The sequence below is a fragment of the Hypanus sabinus genome, unplaced genomic scaffold (genome assembly GCF_030144855.1).
Source record: "Hypanus sabinus isolate sHypSab1 unplaced genomic scaffold, sHypSab1.hap1 scaffold_399, whole genome shotgun sequence".
NCBI lineage: Eukaryota > Metazoa > Chordata > Chondrichthyes > Myliobatiformes > Dasyatidae > Hypanus > Hypanus sabinus.
The window spans coordinates 101233-124360 of record NW_026781284.1 but is presented as its reverse complement, the minus strand read 5'-3'; the positions used below and the strand labels follow the sequence as shown (position 1 = coordinate 124360).

Here is a 23128-nt window from a genome sequence, read left to right as displayed (position 1 = left end):
TGTTCCGCCATTACATCATGGATGATTTACTATCTCTCTCAACCCCATTCTCCTGCCTTCCTCCAGTGAACTTTGCTGACCTGACGAGTCAAGAAGATACCAACCTCTGTTTCAAATATACCCAATGACCTGGTCTCCGCAGCTGTCAGTTCCAATGGATTCTGCAGATTCACTACTCCTCGGCTAAATAATATCCTCATTTCTGTTCCAAATGGACGTCCCTCTAATCTGAGGCTGTTCCGTCTGGTTCTGGACTCCCCCACTTAGAAACATCATCTCCACATCCTCTCAATGTCTTCCGATATTCCACAGGTTACAATTAGATTCCCCCTCATCCTCTCACACTCCGGCTATTACCAGTGCATCCAGGATCCATTCCCATCAAAATCTGGTTTAATATCACTGGTTCTGTTCGTTTAGATTCCTCTCTGGATTTTTCACAATGCCATCACATATTTTCTCTGATCAGGGGATCAAAATATGCGAGTGCGGTCTGGCCAGTGCTTGTTCTTATATTCTGATCCTCTCGAAGTGAATGCTAGCATTGTATTTGCCTTTCCTAACACCGACTCAAACTGCACGGAATCATGCACCAGGTCTCCAGAGACTCTTTACAAATCCGATTTCTGAATTTTCTCCCAGATTCAAAAATAGTCTACGTCTTCATTATTTCTGCTAAACTATATGGCCATGTACCTCACTATACTACATTCCAATTGCCACTGATGTGTCCATTTCTTCATAGGTCCATGTCCTCCCGCGAAATCCCTGCTTCCTCAACACTTCCCCTCCCTCCCCATATCTTCGTAATGCCTACAATAACGGCCATAAAGCCTACAAATCATTGACATAACGGAAAAAGAAACTGTCCCAAAACCAACCACTGCAGAACACCACTGGTCACCAACATTCGACCAGAGAAAGCCCTATTTGTTCCCATTCTGTGCTTCCTGGCAGTCAGACAAATCTTGCCCTCACCTTTGCTTTTATGCTGCTTTGACTACTTCGTCAGCCATGGTTGATCATCCTCCCTTTAGAATAATTCTTCATCTTTGTGATCATTTGTCCTCCGAGAAACTTCAGCCTTTCCTGCTCTGCCATTGTCCCTGTTATTGTCACTTCCGAATTTATTATTGCCCAGCTCCTCTCTCATGCCGAGGTAATTCCTTTATTCTCGTGTCGCACTGATCCCTCTAAATTTACTTTCTCCCTTTCAACCTGCTGGCTGAGTTTTGCTATTTTATGATCACTGCCTCTTAAGGGTTTATTCAGCTGAAGCTTCCTAATCAAATCTGGTTCAATTCACAACACAGAATCCAGACCCGCCTTTCCTGTAGTGGGCTCAACCATAGGCTTCTCTCAAAAGCCATCTCATAGGCATTCTACAAATTCCCTCACTTGGGATTCAGCACCGAACTGATATTCCAAAGCTACCTGCATATTGAAACTCCCTGTGAGAATTTTAGCATTGACTTTTTTGAATGACTCTTCTCTCCCCCGTTGTAATTTGTAGCCCACATCCTGGCTACTGTTAACATGCCTGTATATAATTTCCATCAGGGTCATTTTACCTACGCAGTTTCTTAACATCCTCATCGTCTAATCCGATATCACCTCTTTCTCAGGACTTTTCATTTTTAATGACAGCAGCTTCGACCCAACACTTTCACCTACCTGCGTATCCTTTCGATTAAATATTTATCCTTGGATTTAAGCACCCAACTGTAAACTTTTGTCAGCCACGATTCAATGATGCCTGCCATCCATTTGATTTTGCTCTCTCTCTCTCTCCTCTCTTCCGTTCTTGTTGTCACATCTAGTTGATGTAATGCTGCACATTGACAGATCGAGGAAATTAATCCATTGCATCTACTGCAGGGTGTCAGGAAATCCTTATTCTTACACACTATTGATTTAGAATTTCCTTCAGTTACTGTTTCTCTGTTAATGACTGAACCCAGAGAGGATGAGGCAGCAGCCCAGTGACTGCATCTGTTCTGAAGCTACCGGGGCCATGAACAGATACTTTCCTGCACATTCTCCATGCATGTCTGTCTGCTCCACAATAAATTCATTGTTTCCTTTTGTAGAAAGTCACTGAACTGACAGAGAAGGGAAACCGGGCAGAGAGTTCCAGACTCTTCCTCAGTCTGGTGAATGGCAAAGGCTCCCGGGCCCGGAGGGCGATGTGGGAATCCTTTCTGATGTGGAGGACTGAGTTACCGAAGTTGGACAGAATACTGAGGGAAATACAGGAACTCGGTATGTTAAAACCACGCTCTGAACACAAAGGCACATTGAGATAAACATTTTAGTTATTTTAATTATTTTAGCTCTGTTTCCATGGATTTTTTTTTCATATTTAAACAGGTCCTGATCCACAGGAATACATGAACATCGCCCAAGGTTTATCTGAATTACCCACTCAGCTGATAGGTGAGTGATCAAATGCACAGTTCAAACCACATCTCAAGTGTTAGTCTGTGACTTGGCAAAACCTGGGAATCAAAATTCGCCGTTAATCATTCGCTGATCTCTGGATTTAAGTAACAGTTCAACGAGTGTCTCTTTGCAGCCTGAATATTCTACAATATACTTTTCTATTAATCCAGCTGCTGGTTCTGCTGAAGCCTTCACTGCAGGTCCTCACGCTCTGGGAATCCCCGCACACCCCAGGCAGGCTCCTGATACACTGTATGACCCAGTCCAGGTGACATTTCTATCTTCAGACCTTTCATCTTCCAAGCCCCTTTTCCTTTGTAATAGCACTACACGCAATTCCGTTCGCTGATGTTCTTTACATTTTGGAATTCTGCCAGTGACTTGCACAGAGTTTGTCTGGCATTTTCCTTTTCACCCGTTACTGCAACTACAACAACAGTTTCTAGTGGTCCGATATTGACCCTCTCCCTTTTTTCACTCTTTAAATATCCGGGAAAGAAAAAAAATACTTTGGTATCCTTTCTTATATTATTGACCATTTCCTTGCATTTCCTGCACATTCATGTATAACTGGAAGCATCTATAACATAGATGCCTCCGACATGACCCTAGTCACTAGACTCTAGACACTAGAATACTACAGCACAGTACAGGCTCTTCCGCCCTGGATGTTGTGCCGACCCATGTATTCCTTTAAAAAGAGTACTAAACCCACACTACCCCGTGACCCTCTATTTTTCTTTCATTCATGTGCCTGTCCAAGAGGTTCTTAAATACCCTTAATGTTTTAGCTTCCGCCACCATCCCTGGCAAGTTGTTCCAGGCACCCACAAACCTTTGTAAAAAACTTACCCCTGATGTCTCCCCTAAACTTCCCTCCATTAACTTTGTACATACGCCCTCTAGTGTTTGCTGTTGGTGACCTGGGAAACAGGTACTAGCAATCCACCCTATCTATGCCTCTTATTAGTTTTTTAGACCTCTATCAAGTGCTCTCTCATCCTTCTGCGCTCCAAAGAGAAAAGTCCCAGCTCTGCTAACCTTGCTTCACATGACTTGTTCTCCAAACCAGGCAACATCCTGGTAAATCTCCTCTGCACCCTCGGCATGACTTCCACATCCTTCCTATAATGAGGTGACTGGAATTGAACACAATACTCTAAGTGCGGTCTCACCAGAGAGTTGTAGATCTGCAACTTTGCCTCTCCACACTTGAACTCAATCTCCCTATTAATGAAGCTTAGCATCCCATCGCCCTTCTTAACTATCCTATCAATCCGTGCAGCGACCTTAAGGGATGTATGGATTTGAACACCAAGCTCCCTCTGTTCATCCACACTCTTGTAACCAACGATTAAACTTGTACTCAGCATTCTGGTTTGTCCTTCCAAAATGCATCACCTCACACTTATCCGGATTGAACCCTATCTGCCACTTTTCTGCCCAAATCTGCACCGTCTATATCCGCTTGTAACCTTCGACAACCTATAGCTCCATCCACAACTCCTCCATGTCATCCACAAATTTACTCACCCATTCTTCCTCCTCTACATCCAGGTCATTTATAAAAATCACAAATAGCAGGGGCTCCAGGACAGATCCCTGCGGCACTCCACTAGTCACAGACCTCCAGGCAGAATACTTTCCTTCCACTACTACCCTCTGCTTTTTTCCTGTAAGCCAATTATTTATCCAAACAGCCAAGGTTCCACCTATCCCGTGCCTCATGACTTTCTGGATGAGTCTCTCGTGAGTGTCTCCATGTCGACCACATTTACTACCGTACCTTCATCAATTGCTTTTTGTTACCTCTTCAAAAAACTCAATTAGCCTCGTGAGGCACGACCTTCCCTTCACAAAGCCATGTTGACTCAGACAGTAAATTCCAGGCACCCACAACTATGTTAAAAAACTACCCACAATTGCTGTAAATTTACCCCATCTCACCTTAACCAAATGCCCTCTGGTACCAGACACCAGTCATATGTAAAAATAAAACAACAAAATATAGGCTGTCGACCAAACTCTCATCTCTCAAACTTGTACACCTCTGTCAGATCTCTATTTTAACTCCAGAATAAACAAACCAAGTTTATCGAACTTCTACTTGTAGCACATGTCACCGACTCCAGGCAAGATCCTGATGAACCTGTTCTTCACCCTCTCCAATCCTTCCAAGAGCTGGACAATCAGAAGTGAACACAAGACTCCAGATGTTCACTAAAACCATAAGACCTAGTAGCAGAACTAAGCCATTCGGCTCAGTGAATTTACTCTTCAATTCCTCTCTACCCCATTTTCCCAGTAAACGTTGACATTCTTCATAATCAGGAACATATCGAGCTGCATGTTAAATATATTCAATCAAGTGTCTCACTCAGCCGTCTATGACAATAACTTCACAGATTCACCACCCGGCTGCCAAGAAATTTCTCCCAGTTTGTGTCCCCGGCAGCCAGGACAATTCCCCACAGTTCTCAAGCATGTTAATATTCTGTATGAGCCTCCCATGTGGAACTTTGTCAAACACTCTACCAATATACAAGTAGACAATATCCATGTGTAACTGCATCCATCACCTTTGTCACCTCCTGGAGGAGCTCAATCAAGCTGGCAAGACACAAACCCGAACCAAAGCCTTGCTACTGAACCCCAAACCACCTCATTCATCCTCTCTGTCATACTCCCATGGGGGAGAACATATAAAAGGCTGAAGGTATATACCACCAGCCTCAAAGACAGCTTTTTTCTGCATTTATAAGACTGCTAAATGGTCACCTACTATGTTATTATTGGCTCTTAACAATAATAAGACAATTTTATATCTAAAATGATAGCATCGTACATCTCATAACTAATAACAACTCAGATAACAACTTCGATAATCACAATATACTCACAGGAGAGCAGACAGAATACCGTTTGGGTTTGAACAACAGATAACAGATTATGTAATTCTATTTCAAACACTGTGGAAAGCAGAAAACTTACAGTGTTATATTGTCAATAAAAAAAACACATCTGGTTCTGTTCCTCGTGTGTTTAAGAGAAGTTCCAAATATATATAAAATTCATACAATGCTTGTGAAATTTCTAGAACTGATGAAGCATTCGCGTAAAATAATCGTGCTAGTAACAACCAGAGAGGAACAACGACCACTATCAAAATAAATGGAGGGATTTTCCAGAGCGACTCACTGAGCCCACTGTGGTTTTGTCTGGTTTTAAGCCCACTCATAATTTACTGAAACAGACAAAAATCAGGTATCTAATCAGAAAAAAATACAAATTTTACCTTGACACAGCTATACATTGAGGATTTGAAATTATTTGCTCTTGCATCAGTAAAGCTGAAACAAACATTTCAAATACTGGAACTAATTTCCAAATATATAAGCATGAACTTCAGACTAGGAAAGTACAGAACATGATTAAACATAAAGAAAGGTGCAATAGAGCCGGTAGAATATCAAACAGAGCATCGGGATGCAATGCAACAGAATATGAAACGGATATTTAGGATATCAATAAGCAAAGAAAATAGATCATCGTGTGATAAAGGAAAACCTTCCAACAAAATTTACTTCAAGGCTGAAGAAAATCTGAATTTACTGCTTGGCTGAACAAACTTTGAATTTACATCAAGGATCAAGAAAATCTGCCTAACAGAGCTGAACAGTAAAAATATAATGAAGGTAGTAAACACTCACTGTGCCCATTTTGATGTGTAATTTTGGTAAATTATCCTGCTCTGAAACAGATCTGGAAAATATGCAAAAAAATAAGAATTTAAATAACAATTTCTGGAAAACACCATGTGCACTGGAGTGCACTTGGATTGATATCAACGAGGACAGTATGAGGATGATGAATAACAGATCTAAAAAAAATGAGACAGCAGCCAGATAAAAATTTTCAGGATCAGGGTTAATATCATGGACACATGTCGTGAAAGTTGTTTTTCTGCGCCATCAGCACGATTACAGTAAAGTGTGTGCAGTGAGTCTGTATTTATGTACACAATTGTGGAAATAGAATTGTATCAGCGTGAATTAATCAGTCTGATGGCCTGGTGGAAGAAGCTGTACCGGAGCCTGTTGGTCCTGGCTATTAAGCTGTGGTACCATTTCCCGAATGGTAGCAGCTGGAACAGTTTGTGCTTGGTGAGACTTGGGTCCAGAATGATCCTTCGGGCCCTTTTTACCCCGTCCGAAATGACCTTAGTAGTAGGAGGTTCACATCTACAGATGCACTGGGCTGTCCGCACCACTCTCTGCAGAGTACTGCAATTGAGAGAAGTACAGTTCCCATATCAGGCAGTGATGCAGCCAGTCAGGATACACAAAATGGTGCCCTTATAGAAAATCGTTTGCATTTAGGGGCCCATCCCAACGTCCTCAACCATCTCACCGAACTGTTTTTCTGTTTTTTTTTGTTCAGATGAGAGAATATGCCAGGCAGGATGTCGGAATGCTCCTCTTGCAGGATGTGGGAAGTCAGGGAGACCTCCAGTGTCCCTGACAATGATACCTGCAAGAAGTGCATCCAGCTGCAGCTCCTAACATAGCGTTAGGGAACTGGAGCAGGAGCTGGATGACCTCCGGGTCATTCGGGAGACTGAGCAGGTTATAGATAGTAGCTTCCAGGAGGTAGTTACACCTAAGGAACAGGGCACAGGTAATTGGATTACCGTCAGTTGAGTGAAGGGGGAAGGGCAGTTAATGCAGGGTTCTTTTGTGGCCATTCCACTCCAAAATATGTATACCAATTTGGATACTGTTGGAGGGTGGGAGGATGGCTTACCTGGGACAAGCTGCGGCAGCCGGATCTCTGGCACTGAGTCTGGTTCTACAGTGCAGAACGGAGGGAGGAGGAAGAGGAGAGCGGTAGTGATAGGGGATTCCAGAGTCAGGGGTACAGACAGGAGATACTGTGGTTGTGACAGAGACTCCCGGATGGTTTGTTGCCTCCAGGGTGCCATGGTCAGGGATATCTCTGATCGCGTGCATAGCATTCTGAGGTGGGAGGGTGATCAGCCAGATGTCGTGGTACACATCGTTACCAATGACATAGGTAGAAAGAGTCAGGATGTCCTGAAGAGTGAGGACAGAGAGCTTGGTAGGAAATTGAAAAACAGGAGATAGAGGGTAGTAATCTTCGGATTGCTGCCTGGATCACGTGCCAGTGAGGGTAAGAGTGCGATGCTCTGGCAGATGAACACGTGGCTGAGAAACTGGTGTAGGGGGCATGGTTTCAGATTTCTAGATCATCGGGACCACTTCAGCTACAGGTGGGACCTGTACAAGAGAGACGGGTTACACCTGAACTACAAGGACACCAATATACTTGCAGGGAGGTTTGCTAGTTTTATTGGGGAGGGTTTAAACTAGATGGGAACTAGAGTGCCAGAGTCGATAGTGGAACGGGGGTAAAAATAAATGATGTTGGTAGTTCATGCAAAGTCACAAATAGCAAGGTTGTGTGTGTTGGTAATAATCTTCTGAGGTGTGTATATTTCAAAGCGTGGAGTGTTGTGGGAAAGGCAGACGAGCTGAGGGCCTGGATTGACACATGGAGTTATGACATCATAGCCATTACTGAAACTTGGCTACAGGAGGGGCAGGACTGGCAGCTCAGTGTTCCAGGGTTCTGATGTTTCAGACGTGATAGAGACAGAGGGATGAAGGGTGAGTGGTGGGAAAATATTACAGCAGTGATTCAGCAGGACAGATTAGATGGCTTGTCTACTGAGGCCATATGGGTGGAGTTGAGAAACAGGCAGGTATGACCACATTAATAGGGTTGTATTATGGGCTACCCAATAGTCAGAGAGAATTGGAGGAGCAAATCTGCAGAGAGATAACAGACAACTGCAGGAGACAGAAATTTTAATTTTCCACACAAGTATTGGGACTCCCATACTGTTAAACGTCTAGATGGGTTAGAGTTTGTAAAATGTGTTCAGGAACGTTTTCTAAAACAATATATAGATGTACCAACGAGGGAAGATGCAATATTAGATCTCCTATTAGGAAATGGGTTAGGGCAGGTGACGGAAGTGTGCGTAGGGGAGCACATTCGTTCCAGTGATCATAACGTCATTAGTTTCAACTTGATCATGGATAAAGATAGATCTGGTCCTCGGCTTGACGTTCTAAACCTGAAAAGGGCCAAATTTGAAGAAATGAGAAGGGATCTAAAAATCGTAGATTGGGACAGGTTGTGATTGTGATTGGTAAGTGGGAGACCTTCAAAGGAGAAATTTTGAGAGTGCAGAGTTTGTATGTTCCTGTCAGGGTTGAAGACAAAATGAATAAGAATAAGGAGCCTTGGCTATCGAGGGATATTGGAACTGTGATAAAGAAGAGAGAGATGTATAACATGTATACGCAACAAGGAGGAAATAAGATGCTTGAGGAGTATAAAAAGAGTAAGAAAATACTTAAGAAAGAAATCAGGAGGGCTAAAAGAGGACATGAGGTTTCTTTGGCAGTCAGGGTGAAGGATAATTTTAAGAACTACAGGTATGTTAAGAGCAAAAGGATAATAAGATATAAAATTGATCCTCTTGAAGATCAGAGTGGTCGGCTATGTATGGAACCAAAAGAAATGGGAGAGATGTTAAATGGGTTTTTTGCATCTGTATTTACTAAGGAAAATGGAATGGAGTCTATGGAAACACGGCAAACAAGTAGGGAGGTTATGGAACTTATACAGATTAAATAAGAGGAGGTGCTTGCGGCAAATCAGAGTAGATAAATCCGCATGACCTGATGTCGATATCCACGGATCGAGTGCCAGAGGATTGGAGGATAGCTCATGTAGTTCCGTTGTTTAAAAAAGGCTCAAAAAGTAAGCCGTGAAATTATAGGCTGGTAAGTTTGACATCGGTAGTAGGTAAATTAATGGAAGGAATACTAAGAGATAGGGTCTCCAGGTATTTGGATAGACAGGGACTTATTAGAAAAAGTCAGTATGCCCTTGTGCGTGGTAGATCATGGTTAACCAATCTATTAGAGTTTTTCGAGGAAGTTACCAGGAAAGTGGATGAAGGGAAGGCAGTGGATGTTGTATACATGGACTTCAGTAAAGCCTTTGATAAGGTCCCGCATGGGAGGTTAGTTAGGAAGATTCAGTCGCTAGGTATACATGGAGAGGTAGTAAATTGGATTAGCCATTGGCTCAATGGAAGAAGCCAGACAGTGGTAGTGGTGGATTGCTACTCTGAGTGGAGGCCTGTGACTAGTGATGTGTCACGGGGATCAGTGCTTGGTCCAGTTATTTGTCATCTATCTCAATGATATGGATGAGAATGTGGCAAATTGGATCAGCAAATTTGCTGATGATACAAAGATTGGAGGTGTAGTGGACGATGAGGAAGGTTTTCAAAGCTTGCAGAGGGATTTGGACCAGTTGGAGAAATTGACTGGAAAACCGCAGTTGGAGTTTAATGCGGACAAGTGTGAGGTATTGCACTTCGGAAGCTCAAACCAAGTTAGAACATAGAAGGTAAATGGTAGGACACTGAGGAGGGCAGTAGAACAGAGGGATCTGGGAGTATAGATACATAATTTCCTAAAAGTGGCGTCACAAGTAGATAGGGTCATAAAGAGAGCTTTATAAATCATAAATCATAAATCAAAGTACTGAGTACAAGAGTTGGAATGTAATGGTGAGGTTGTATAAGACATTGGTGAGACCGAATGTGGAGTAATGTATGCAGTTTTGGTCACCTAATTACAGGAAAGATATTAATAATGTTGAAAGAGTGCGGAGAAGGTTTACAAAGATGTTGCCTGGACTTGAGAAACAGAGTTACAGGGAAAGTTTGAATAGGTTAGGACTTTATTCCCTGGCATGTAGGAGAATGGGAGGTAATTTGATAGAGGTGTATAAAATTATGATGGGTACAGATAGAGAGAATACAAGCTGACTTTTTCCACTGAGGCTAGGGGAGAAAAGAAATCAGAGGTCATGGGTTAAGGGTGAAAGGGGAAACATTTAAAGGGAACATTAAGGGGGGAGCTGCTTCACACAGAGAGTGTTGGGAGTGTGGAATGAGCTGTCAGATGGAGTGGTGAATACGGGATCACTTTGACATTTAAGGAAAACCTGGACAGGTATATGGATGAGAGGGGTCTGGAGAGATATCGTCCAGGTGCAGGTCAGTGGGACTAGGCAGAAAAATGGTTCGGCACAGCCAAGAAGGACGAAAATGCCTGTTTCTGTGCTGTAATGTTCTATGGTTCTATCTGAGGTGAAAGAGGTGCTGTTGTGCCCTTTTTCACCACACAGTTGATGAGTACAGACCACGTGAGGTCCTCAGTGATGTGAATGCCGAGGAACTTGAAGCTGTTCACTCTCTCATCCCCAGATCCATTGATGTCAATAGGGGTTGGCCCGTCTCCATTCCTCTTGTCTTTGCGACATTGCATCCAGCTCCTTTGTTTTTGCGACATTGAGGGAGAAGTTGTTTTCTTGTCGGGGTGGTGACTTCTTCTGTGTAGGCTGCCTCGTTATTATTTGAGATTTGGCCAATAAATATAGTATCCTCAGCAAATTTAATTAGCAGTTTGGAGCTGTGGGTAGCGACACAGTCATGCGCATACAGAGAGTAAAGGAGGGAGCTTTGGACACAGCCCTGAGGGGCTCCTGTTTTGAGGGTCAGAGGGGCAGAGGTGTGGGAGCCCACTCTTACCACTTGCCGGTGATCTGACAGGAAGTCCAGGACCCAGCTGCACAAGGCAGGGTGAAGTCCGAGGTCTCTGAGCTTCTTGTCAAGCCTGGAGGGAATGATGGTATTGAATGCTGAACTGTAGTCTAATAACATCATTCTCACACAAGCATCCCTCTTCTCCAGATGTTTAAGGAGGTGTGCAGAGCAGTGGCTGTTGTGTCATCTGTTGATCGGTTGTGTCGGTAGGTGAATTGTAGGGGGTCCAGTGTGGGTGGTAACAAGCTGCAGATGTAGTCCTTGACCAGTCTCTCAAAGCATTTGCTTATTATTGAGGTGAGTGCGACAGGACGCCAGACGTTCAGACATGTTGCCTTAGTCGTTTTAGGTACAGGAACAATGGTGGATGATTTGAAGCAGGAGGGAACTCTACACTGGGAGAGGGTGAGATTAAAAATATCCGTAGATACACCTGCCAGTTGTGCCGCGCGCATCCTGAGTACCCGCCCTGGGACGCCGTCCGGTCCCGCAGGCTTGCGACTGTCCACTCGTTGGAAACACCTGCGAACCTCAGCCTCAGAGATGACCAATGTGCAGGTCGCTTTGTCGGCTCTCCCCGGGGTCTCAGTGTTGGCGATATCGAACCGAGCGTAAAGAGACTTAGATCCTCTGGGAGACAGGCAGCGATGTTGGCAGCACCATTGCACTTAGCTCTGAAGTCTGCATTGGGGTGCAGAGCTTGCCATAAGCTGTGTGTGTTGTTGGTGGAGAGCTGTGCCTGAATACGATCTCTGTATTGTCGTTTCGCTACCTGGATGACTTTGCACAGATCGGAGCTGAATTTCGTGAGCTCCTGCTGATCACCGTCAATGTAAGCAGTCGGTCACACGGCAAGTGCTGTTCACACGGAACTGTTGATACAAATTTTGTGGTTTGGGCAGTCCTGACCGATTTCTGAAGGAAATCATCTCCCCTCTGTGACAATAACACACAAATGGGGGATGTTGTTATTACACAGCTGTGATAATAACAGCCGGGAACTCCATTGACAGCCGGAAAGGTTTACACAACAGCACCAGGTACTCCAGATCCGGGGAACAAAAGGGTTTGAGGGCATGGACATTCCGGGGTTCCACCAAGCATTAATGATCATGAAACATACCCTAAATCCTGTTCTCTTCCCAAATAGGGTGTGTGTGTGTGTGTGTGTGTGTGTGCGTGTGTGTGTGTGTGTGTCTGTGTGTGTCTGTGTGTGTGTGTGTGTGTCTGTGTGTGTCTGTGTGTGTGTGTGTGTGTGAGTGTGTGTCTGAGTGTCTGTGTGTGTGTGTGTGTGTGTGTGTGTGTGTGTGTGTGTGCTTGTGTCTGTGTGTGTGTGTCTGTGTGTGTGTGTGTGTGTGTGTGTGTGTGTGTGTGGTGTGTGGTGTGTGTGTGTGTGTGTGTGCAGGTCGCTTTGTCGGCTCTCCCCGGGGTCTCAGTGTTGGCGATATCGAACCGAGCGTAAAGAGACTTAGATCCTCTGGGAGACAGGCAGCGATGTTGGCAGCACCACTGCACTTAGCTCTGAAGTCTGCATTGGGGTGCAGAGCTTGCCATAAGCTGTGTGTGTTGTTGGTGGAGAGCTGTGCCTGAATACGATCTCTGTATTGTCGTTTCGCTGCCTGGATGACTTTGCACAGATCGGAGCTGAATTTCTTGAGCTCCTGCTGATCACCGGCAATGTAAGCAGTCGGTCACACGGCAAGTGCTGTTCACACGGAACTGTTGATGCAAATATTGTGGTTTGGGCAGTCCTGACCGATTTCTGAAGGAAATCATCTCCCCTCTGTGACAATAACACAGAAATGGGGGATGTTGTTATTACACAGCTGTGATAATAACAGCCGGGAACTCCATTGGCAGCCGGAAAGGTTTACACAGCAGCACCAGGTACTCCAGATCCGGGGAACAAAAGGGTTTGAGGGCATGGACATTCCGGGGTTCCACCAAGCATTAATGATCATGAAGCATACCCGAAATCCTGTTCTCTTCCCAAATAGGTGTGTGTGTGTGTGTGTGTGTGTGTGTGTGTGTGTGTGTGTGTGTGTGTGTGTATGTGTGTGTGTGTGTGTGTGTGTGTGTGTCTGTGTGTGTGTGTGTGTGTGTGGTGTGTGTGTCTGTGTGTGTGTGTGTGAGTGTGTGTGTGTGTGGTGTGTGTGTGTGTGTGTGTGTGTGTGTGTGTGTGTGTGTGTGTGTGTGTGTGTGTGTGTGTGTGTGTGTCTCTGTGAGTGGGGGTTGGTGGTACTGGATGACGATACGATTGTTGGTGACGGTAGGGGCCAATTCCGAATCTGTGGACTCGGGAGCAGTTGGGACAGAGGGACAGCTGGGATGCAGGCGCTTGGGTTGTTGGAATCTTCTTGTATCCCCTCTTCTTTTCAGCAGTAGCTCTTCTGGGTTCCTCAAAATTCTTGGCTTTTCCGTGGATCAGCGGCTGCCACTCGTTGACCTCCATATTTGCCTGAGAGAGCCTCTGCTTAATTTGGCCCTTGTACCTCGTGCGCGGGGCACCACGATCTATCTTGCCCTGAGAGAGTTCTCCGTAGTGTACTGCTTTCGGTAACCTGGAGTTGTCCATGCGAGACATGTGGCCTGTCAGACGGTGGATCTGGCTGAGCAGCGAAGTGGCTTCAGGGCCTGGAAGTTGAACATATATAGCTGTGCATGTCTGTGTGATTATATGAAATATTAAACTAAATAAGTAGTGCAGAAATAGAAATTTAAAAAGAGATTAGTGAGGCAGTATCGATGGGTTCAATGTCCATTCAGAAGCTGCATGGTAGAGGAGAAGTTGCTCCTGAATCGTTGAGTGTGCACCTTACTCCGTTCCTCGTGAACCAGACGGTGATGCAGACAGTTACAATGCTCTGCAAGTTACACCTGTAGAAATATTCAAGTGATGTTGAAAACTCCTGATGAAATATTGCCACTGTTGTGCCTTCTCTGTAGCTTCATCGATATATTGGGTCCAGGTTAGATACTCGGAGATATTGACAGCCAGGAATTTGGAATTGCTCACTCTTTCCACATCAGATCCCTCTGTGAGGACTGGTGTGTTGTGTTCCCTCATCTTGCCTTTTCTGAAATCCACAATTAGCTCCATTGACATAGACGTCGACAAGGAAGCGTCGAGCTCCTGTCTCAGATTTGGAGACTTCTTCCCAGAAACAGAAGGGATCATTGTAGCAATACAGGACAAGGTTGTTGACACATGTAGTTATCAATAATACAGAATAAACGACTAATAGGTCCAAGACGATATATGCTGAAAATTATAAGAGAAACTACAAACAATCCGACTTTAAAAGATCCTGCAGTTGAACTGAATCTCATTACTTGCACAAGCAAAATAAAATGGCGAACAACATTCACAAAAACATTGCTTAAACTACAACTGATGAGAAACCCCATAATTTACTAAATATACAAGCCTCTTCCACTTTTGGAGTTAGAGTCCTTCATATCACACTGCATCCGATCATTATTTCAGATAGGATAATATATGATCTGTGTTCGGATGTAATTTTACAGGATAAACAAGCAAAAGCAACCTTTTAAATATATATAGCCATTCCAAACACACATAACTTACAGAAATGAATTAGTAAAAAAAAATATACCAGAAATATATTGAATTGAAAGGGCAAAATGAAAGACTATGGAACACGAACAGGGTATTATTTATCCCAATCGTAATATCGATAACTGGTATCATCCTAAAGGCTTTACAGAATAGTATTAATAAATTAGGCCCACACGGCGATACTCGTGTAAATCTTCGAAAAGCCATAACACTATACACCACGAGAATAGTCTGAAATCTCCTATGAATTGAGACATGTGTATGCTTGGCTATGCCTGTACCTCAAGTTTTACCAGTTTAGGCTAAGATAATAATAATAATAATAATAATAATAATAATGACTTATTTATAAAGCACCTTTCATCCAGACGATGCCATTCAAACCGCATCACAACGGGATAAAGTGCAAACTAGAAAACAAAAGACAGAATGTGTCAGTCCTAATATACACCTCAGACTTCTGCACAGTACTGTAGTTTAAGCTGTTGAATTCTACAGTTTAGGAACATAGCCCCAAAAAAACTCAACGCTGACCTCCCAATGATCCTTTGGCCTTCTACCTTATCATCTGCCTGCACTGCATTTTCTCGGCAACTGAAACACTGTTTCCCTGAACTATTCTGTTCCATTATTCCTTGTACAACCTCATTGCACCGATGTGATGTAATGATCTATTTGGATCGTATGCAGAAAAGTTTTCCATTTTACAGTGGTGCATGTCACAATAATAAACCAATTTACCGATTCATTGTCAATAATACATCGCCCCTCGGTTGCTTAAGATTGTTATAACCGGGGGGGAGGGGGGTGACAGTGCGGATGAGCTGCCACGACCTATTAAATGCTCCCAGTGGCGAGTAGCCTCTGTCCAGCTCCTGGCCTTCACGTGCGGTTTAGCCACTAATCCCGGTGGAAGCGTTTCTTCTGACAGGAGAAGGGGCAGAGGTGGGTTACTGGTGCCTTACAACCAGTCACTTTGGGCAGATGGGGCTTGTCGGCTGTGATTGACAGCTCACCCAGGAACAAGAAAACTCTGATCTCAAAACTCCACTGCCTTGTAACTGTAACCCCTCATGGGGAAGAGTTTGGGAGTAAACCCAGTGGGAAAAGCCTGGAGCTGGAGTCCCTGAATCAGTGTTAAATGGTGTTCAACGCAGACTGGCATCTCCTGTGACACCTCTGGTGCCAAGCTGTGTCAGTCTCTGCTGTTCCTTTGTGCACATCAGATGCATGGAGAGAGGGAGCTTGCTACATCGGCAGAAGCTTCCTCTCCATATCGGAGTGTCCCGGCTTGCAGGGGCAGGACATCCATGGTTGACTCTGACAGACAGAGGCCTCCTAAGACAGCGCCCCACACCCCCACAGCAAGACTGATGAGTAGAGTTGCCAAGACTTCACCACCCTCTCACACAGACACGATGTACTTCACTGAGACAGACCCTTGTGGCTTCTTCCATTAACAGAGATTCCATCTTTCCACCAATCCTCCATCACTGCGATTGAAAACTACCCATTTTCATCTCTGTCATTCCGATGGGTTATTGATCCGCAACTTCACTGTGATTCTCCCCCAGATGCTGCCCAACTTGAGTATTTCCCGCATATTCTGCTCCTGTTTTAATGCGAGCAGTGGACACCTGTGACTCCCCAGTGTGCAGCCTTGCCAAAATGCACAGTGACCTGCTCTCCATAGTTCCACAACAGATCAACATTAACATCGTCTGTTAATGAGTCAAACAATGCTTTAAATATAGTGAAATGTTGTTGTAATGGGAGGTGCAGTCAGGATTGCAATAGGATATTCAAGATTCAAAAACTTTATTGTCGTTCCAACCGTACATCAGCTCTGCAGGGTAGAATGAGACAGCGGTTCCCAGGAGCAGTGCAATCATAACATAACAAACGCAACACTAAATAATAAACACAACAATAAAAAATAAAACACAACAGCCACATGTTGCTTTAAATCAAGTTATAGGTGTCCGGTGCAAGTTAAAAGTGTAGAAAGCAGAGTCAGATAGAGCAGCTATTTAGCAGTCTGACTGCCTGTGGGAGGAAGCTGTTTAGTAGCCTTGTGGTTTTAGTTTTGATGCTCCTGTAACATTTACCTGATGGCAGATGAACAAACAGTTCATGGAGAGGTGTGAGGGGTTTTTAATTATGTACCGTGACTTCTGGAGGCATCGACGTTGAAAGAGGTCTTGGAAGAAGGTAGGGAGACCCCAATAACCTTCTCTGCTCCCCTAACCACCCCCTGCAAGGCTTTTTTGTCGGCAGCACTGCAGCTGGAGTACCAGGTTGTGATGCAAAAGGTCAGCACACTCTCAACCACGCCTCTGTAGAACATAGTTAAGATGTTAGTGGGGAGTGATGCTTGTTTAAGCTTCCTCAGAAAGTGCAATCAGGGGAATGTTCACCTTCACAAATAACTAGAACCGGAACATGAGGATTGGACAATTTCAGGGACATCCATTGCTGTCAATTCTGTGCCTGCGAACAGAATTTTACTTTCTGTTCTAATATCCATGGAAGCATTGAATTTATTCATGTAATCTCAAACACTGAATGCTGAAATACCGTTATAAAGTTCTTTGTCAGATGAGCCGTTTAACGTTTTGAATATGTTCTCTGTTCCCATGGAAGATGTTCAACAGAAACACAAGGAGACTCTGCGGACACGAACTGAAACACTGAGAGTGAACACGATCCTGATGACGGAGAAGGTGAAGGTTTTCCAGCTGGCTGATCGATACGCTGAGCTCACGGTCATTTCTACTGTTCGAGATCGGACACTGGTGGAACATGAGCTGCTGGCAAGAGGCAGAGACCATGAGCATTATAGAGAGAAACAACTCCGCAGACAGCTGGAAAAAATCCGTACTGATCAGTTATTCCACAGCAGCTTTTCCCGGAGTAAATCCAAATCTGGGAGTTCAGCAGCAGTGGCCGGAGTCCCGGGGATCGGGAAAACAACGATGGTACAAAAGATTGTTTATGACTGGGCCATGGGGAAAATATATCAACAGTTCCAGTTTGTCTTCAGTTTCAAATTCCGAGATTTAAACAGTATTGACTGTCGAATAAACCTGAAGGAACTGATTCTGGATCAGTATCCTTACTTTGGGAATATCCTGAGAGAAGTCTGGAAGAACCCAGAGGGATTGCTGTTTATATTCGATGGTTTAGATGAATTCAAACACAAAATCGATTTTGCGGACAGTCGGAGAGATACAGAACAAAAGCACCAGTGCCCAGATCCCGAGTGGTGGTGTGAAGTGTCGGACATTGTGTACAGTTTAATCCAGGGCAAGCTGCTCCCAGGGTGTTCAGTGCTGGTGACCACCCGCCCCACTGCGTTACATTTATTGGAAAAGGCGGATATCAGTGTCCGGGCTGAAATCCTGGGATTTGTTGGTGAGGAACGGAAGGAATATTTCATCAGACATTTTGAAGATCAGACGGTGGCCGAAGCTGTTTTCAAACACGTGAAGGAGAACGAGATCCTGTACACCATGAGCTACAACCCCTCCTACTGCTGGATCCTCGCTCTGGCACTGGGCCCCTTCTTCACACAAAGAGTCAGGGACCCACAGCGAGTTCCCAAGACTATCACCCAACTGTACTCCTACTATATTTACAACATCCTGAAAAACCACGGCCGTGAGATTGAGAGACCCCGTGATGTGTTACTCAGGGTTGGTCAGATGGCCTTCAGAGGAGTGTCCGAGAAGAAGATTGTGTTTACAGATGGAGATTTGATCAAGTACAATCTTCAGCCTTCCCAGTTCCTGTCCGGGTTCCTGATGGAGCTTTTGGAGAGAGAGGATTCTGCCCAGAGCGTGGTGTACACATTCCCACACCTCACCATCCAAGAGTTTGTAGCTGCAGTGACACAATTCCTGATCCCAGATGGCAGAGATATTAAGAAACTCCTCACTGAAACCCACAACACGACAGATGGGCGATTTGAGGTATTTCTCCGTTTTGTTGCTGGTCTCTCCTCTCCAATGACAGCTCGGGGCCTGGTGGAGATTCTGGGTCCATTTCCTCATGAAACAACCTGCCGGGTGATTGACTGGGTGAAGGAGGAGGTTAAACGTCAGAGTGGAAACACAGAGAGTGAAGCTGGTAAAAGGAGCCTCCTGAACACATTGCACTACCTGTTTGAGTCTCAGAATCGTGGACTGGCTCAGGACGCACTGGGATCTGTGGAAACACTTTCATTCAGTAGATTGACACTGACCCCGATTGACTGCGCGGTCCTGTCTCATGCCATCGGATTCTGTGATACAATAAAACACCTCGACCTGGAGAACTGCCACATTCAGTGTGAAGGAATCCAGCGGCTGGGACCCGGGCTGCACAAGTGCCAGGTGTTGAGGTAACTTGATTTATCTCTCACTCGGAACTGTGAAACTGTTCTATTGTGTCATTTCAATGTAAATGGATTTCGGATAAACTGTGATAAATCAGATTGTGAAGAATTGTGACAAATGCCCAGGGGATCGGTCAGTAATTCCCCAAGGACAGGAGGGTTCTGTGGCTCCTTGTGAAGGGATGTTGGAGACTTCATCAGATCAGTGAACAACGACCATTGGTTTAATGGTAGTAAATCACAGGAATGGCCGTGTTTCCTGCTGCCTGTGACACGTCCATTGACAATGTTCCTTCTCACTGTTACTGACACCCAGACCGACACTGACTGCAGCAGATGGGTCAAAGATTCACACCCCCTTCCCGGTGAGGGACAAGAGGCCGTCTGCAGACTGTCCCAGTGAGAAGGAAAGAAATACCATTGTGAGATTGCCCTCCCCTGCCCTTTCCTGTTTGTGACTTTGCTCACTACCAGATACACAGAGAGCAAGGCCGCATCTCCTCTGGGTCTCTGTTCAGACACAACACACGCGTACAAAAATTCCCCTTCCTCCTTTCGGATCTCTCTTCCAATCCCCCTTCCTCCTGTGGGATCTCTCTGCCTCATCCCCCTTCCTCCTCTCAGATCTCTTTTCCCCATCCCCCATCCTCCTATGGGTTCTCTCTTCCCCATCCCCCTTCCACCTCTAGGTTCTCTCTTCCCCATCCCCTTCCCTCCAGTGGTATCCCTTCCCATTCCCATTTCATCCTGTGGGATCTATCTTCCACATCCCCCTTCCTCCTGTCAGATCTCTTTTCCCCATCCCCCATCCTCCTATGGGTTCTCTCTTCCCCATCCCCCTTCCTCCTGAAGGTTCTCTCTTCCCCATTCCCTTCCCTCCAGTGGTATCCCTTCCCATTCCGCTTTCCTCCTGTGGGATCTATCTTCCCCATCCCCTTACCTCCTGTCGGATCTCTCTACCCCATCCCCCTTCCTCCTGTGGGATCTCACTTCCACATCCGCCTTCCGCTTGTGGGATCTCACTTCTCCATCCCCCTTCCACCTGTGGGATCTCTCTTCCCCATCCCCCTTCTTCCTGTGGCAACTGACCTCCCCATATTCCTTCATAGAATCGTAAAATCATAGAACACTACAGCATAGAAAACAAGCCATTCGGCCCTTCTGCTCTGTGCCAAAACTTTATTCCGCTAGTCCCATTGACCTGCACCCAGTCCATCGCCCTCCAGACCTCTCCCATCCATGCATCTATCAGATTTATTCTTAAAACCAAAGAGTGTGTCTGCTTTTTCCACATCAGATGGCAGCTCGTTCCGCATTCTCACAACTCTCTGAGTGAGGACGTTCCCCCTAAACCTTTCCCCTTTCACCCTGAAGCAAAGTCCTTTTGTAATTTATCTCTCCTAATCTGTGTGGAAAGAGCCCATTCGCATCTACCCTGTCTATTCCCCTCGTAATTGTGTAAACTTCTATCAAATCTCCCCTCATTCTTCTGCGCTCCAAGGAATAAAGTCTTAACCTGTTCAATCCTTCCTTGTAACTCAACTCCTGAAGAGCCGGCAACATCCTCGCAGATCTTTTCTGCACACTTTCAGTCTTACTGATATCCGTCATATAGTTCAGTGACCAGAATTGCACACAATACTCCAAATTTGGCTTCACCAATGTCTTGTACAACCTCACCATAACTTTCCAACTCCTATACTCAACGTTGATTTATGAATGCCCGGATGCCAAAAGCCTTCTTTACAACCCTGTCTCCCAGTGACGCCACTTTCAGGGAATTATGTATCTGAACTCCCAGATCCCTTTCTTCCTGCGCATTCCTCAGTGTCCTACCCTTTACTGTCTATGTCCTACCTTGATTTGTCCTTACAAAATGGAACACCTCACACTTGTCTGCATTCATTTCCATCTGCCATTTTCTGGCCCATGTTGCCAGTCGGTGCAGATCCCTCTGCAAGCTTTGAAAGCCTTCCTCGCTCTCCGCAACGCCTCCAATCTTAGTGTCATCAGCAAACGTGCTGATCCAACTTATCACACTATCATCTAGTACATTGATATAGACAACAAACAACAATAGTCCCAACACAGATCCCTGAGACACACCACTAGTCACAGGCCTCCAGTCTCAGAAGCAATCATCCACTAAGACTCTCTGTCTTCTCCCACACAGCCAATTTGGAATCCAATCTACAACCTTTCCATGGATACCTACTGTCTGAACCTTCTGAACTAACCTCCCATGTGGGATCTTGTCAAAAGCCTTACTAAAGTTCATGTAGACAACATCCACAGCCATTCCTTCATGTGCATTCTTGGTAACCCCCTCGAAAAACTCTACAGGATTCATTAAACACGATCTGCCATGAACAAAGCCATGCTGACTATCCTTAATCAGCCCTTGGTTATCCAACTCCTTGTAAATCCGATCTCTCAGAACACCTTCCAATAATTTACCTAACACCGATGTTAGGCTCACTGGCCTGTAATTACCTGGTGCACTTTTGGAGACTTTTTCAAACAACGGAACAACACGAGCTACCCTCCAATCCTCCGGCACCGCTCTTGTGGCAAAATACATTTTAAATATTTCTGCCAGGACCCCTGCAATTTCTACACTAGTCTGTCTCAAGGTCCGAGAAATGATCATGTCAGGCCTGGGGGATTTATTTACCTTTATTTGCTGTAAGGCAGTAAGCACCTCCTCCTCTTTAATCTCTATATGTTCCATAAAACATAGAATAGTACAGCACATTACAGGCCCTTCGGCCCACAATGTTGTGCCGACCCTCAAAACCAGCCTGCCATATAACCCCCCTCCTTAAATTCCTCCATATGCCTGTCTAGTTGTCTCTTAATCTTCACTAGTGTATCTGCCTCCACAACTGACTCAGGCAGTGCATTCCACGCACCAACCACTCTCTGTGAAAAATCTTCCTCTAATATCCTCTTTGAACTTCCCTCCCCTTACCCTAAAGCCATGTCCTCTTGTACTGAGCAGTGGTGCCCTGGAGAAGAGGCGCTGGCTGTCCACTCTGTCTATTCCTCTTAATATCTTGCACACCTCAATCATGTCTCCTCTCATCCTCCTTCTCTACAAAGAGTAAACCCTGGCTCCCTTAATCTCTGATCATAATCCATACTCTCTAAACCAGGCAGCATCCTGATAAATGTCCTCAGTACCCTTTCCAATGCTTCCACATCCTTCCTATAGCGAGGTGACCAGAACTGGACACAGTACTCCAAGTGTGGCCTAACTAGAGTTTTATAGAGCTGCATCATTACATCGCGTCTCTAAAACTCTATCCCTTGACTTATGAAAGCTAACACCCCATAAACTTTCTTAACTACCAGATCTACCTGTGAGGCAACTTTCAGGGATCTGTGGACATGTATCCCCTGATCTCTCTGCTCCTCCACACTACCAACTATCCTGCCATTTACTTTGTACTTTGCCTTGCAGTTTGTCCTTCGGAAGTGTATCACCTCACACTTCTCTGGGTTGAACTCCATCTGCCACTTCTCAGCCCACTTCTGCATCCTATCAATGTCTCTCTGCAATCTTCGACAATCGTCTACACTGTCTACAACACCACCAACCTTTGTGTTGTCTGCAAACTTGCCAACCCACCCTTCTACCCCCACATCCATGTCGTTAATAAAAATCACAAAAAGAAGAGGTCCCAGAACAGATCCTTGCGGGACTCCACTAGCCACAACCCTCCAATCTGATTGTTCTACCTCCACCATGACCATCTGCCTTCTGCATGCAAGCCAATTCTGAATCAACCTGGCCAAACTTCCTTGGATCCAATGCCTTCTGACTTTCTGAATAAGCCTACCGTGTGGAACCTTGTCAAATGCTTACTAAAATCCTTATAGATCACATCCACTGCACTACCCTCATCTATAAGCCTGGTCACCTCCTCAAAAAACTCTATCAGGCTTGTTAGGCACGATCTGCCCTTCACAAAGCCATGCTGACTGTCCCTGATCAGACCATGATTCTCTGAATGCC

General features: G+C 45.0%; 2 protein-coding genes across 7 annotated transcripts in view; one reads left to right on the top strand and one right to left on the bottom strand.

Moving 5' to 3' along the window:
- Nucleotides 1-23128, bottom strand: part of LOC132388750 (cystatin-B-like) — a 129901-nt gene that overhangs the window by 81880 nt on the left and 24893 nt on the right. Inside the window, exons 3-4 of the mRNA XM_059961143.1 lie at nucleotides 15093-15145; nucleotides 6153-6204 (exon numbers count right to left, since the gene is read on the bottom strand). Coding sequence (XP_059817126.1) covers nucleotides 6153-6204; nucleotides 15093-15145 — 105 coding nt within the window. The remainder of the gene's footprint in view (nucleotides 1-6152; nucleotides 6205-15092; nucleotides 15146-23128) is intronic.
- LOC132388749 (NACHT, LRR and PYD domains-containing protein 3-like) overlaps nucleotides 1-23128 on the top strand; it is an 89133-nt gene that overhangs the window by 42863 nt on the left and 23142 nt on the right. For all 6 annotated transcript variants that reach the window (XM_059961137.1, XM_059961140.1, XM_059961138.1 and 3 more), the window contains 3 exons: nucleotides 2091-2262; nucleotides 2371-2436; nucleotides 17379-19116. In XM_059961137.1, coding sequence (XP_059817120.1) covers nucleotides 2091-2262; nucleotides 2371-2436; nucleotides 17379-19116 — 1976 coding nt within the window. The remainder of the gene's footprint in view (nucleotides 1-2090; nucleotides 2263-2370; nucleotides 2437-17378; nucleotides 19117-23128) is intronic.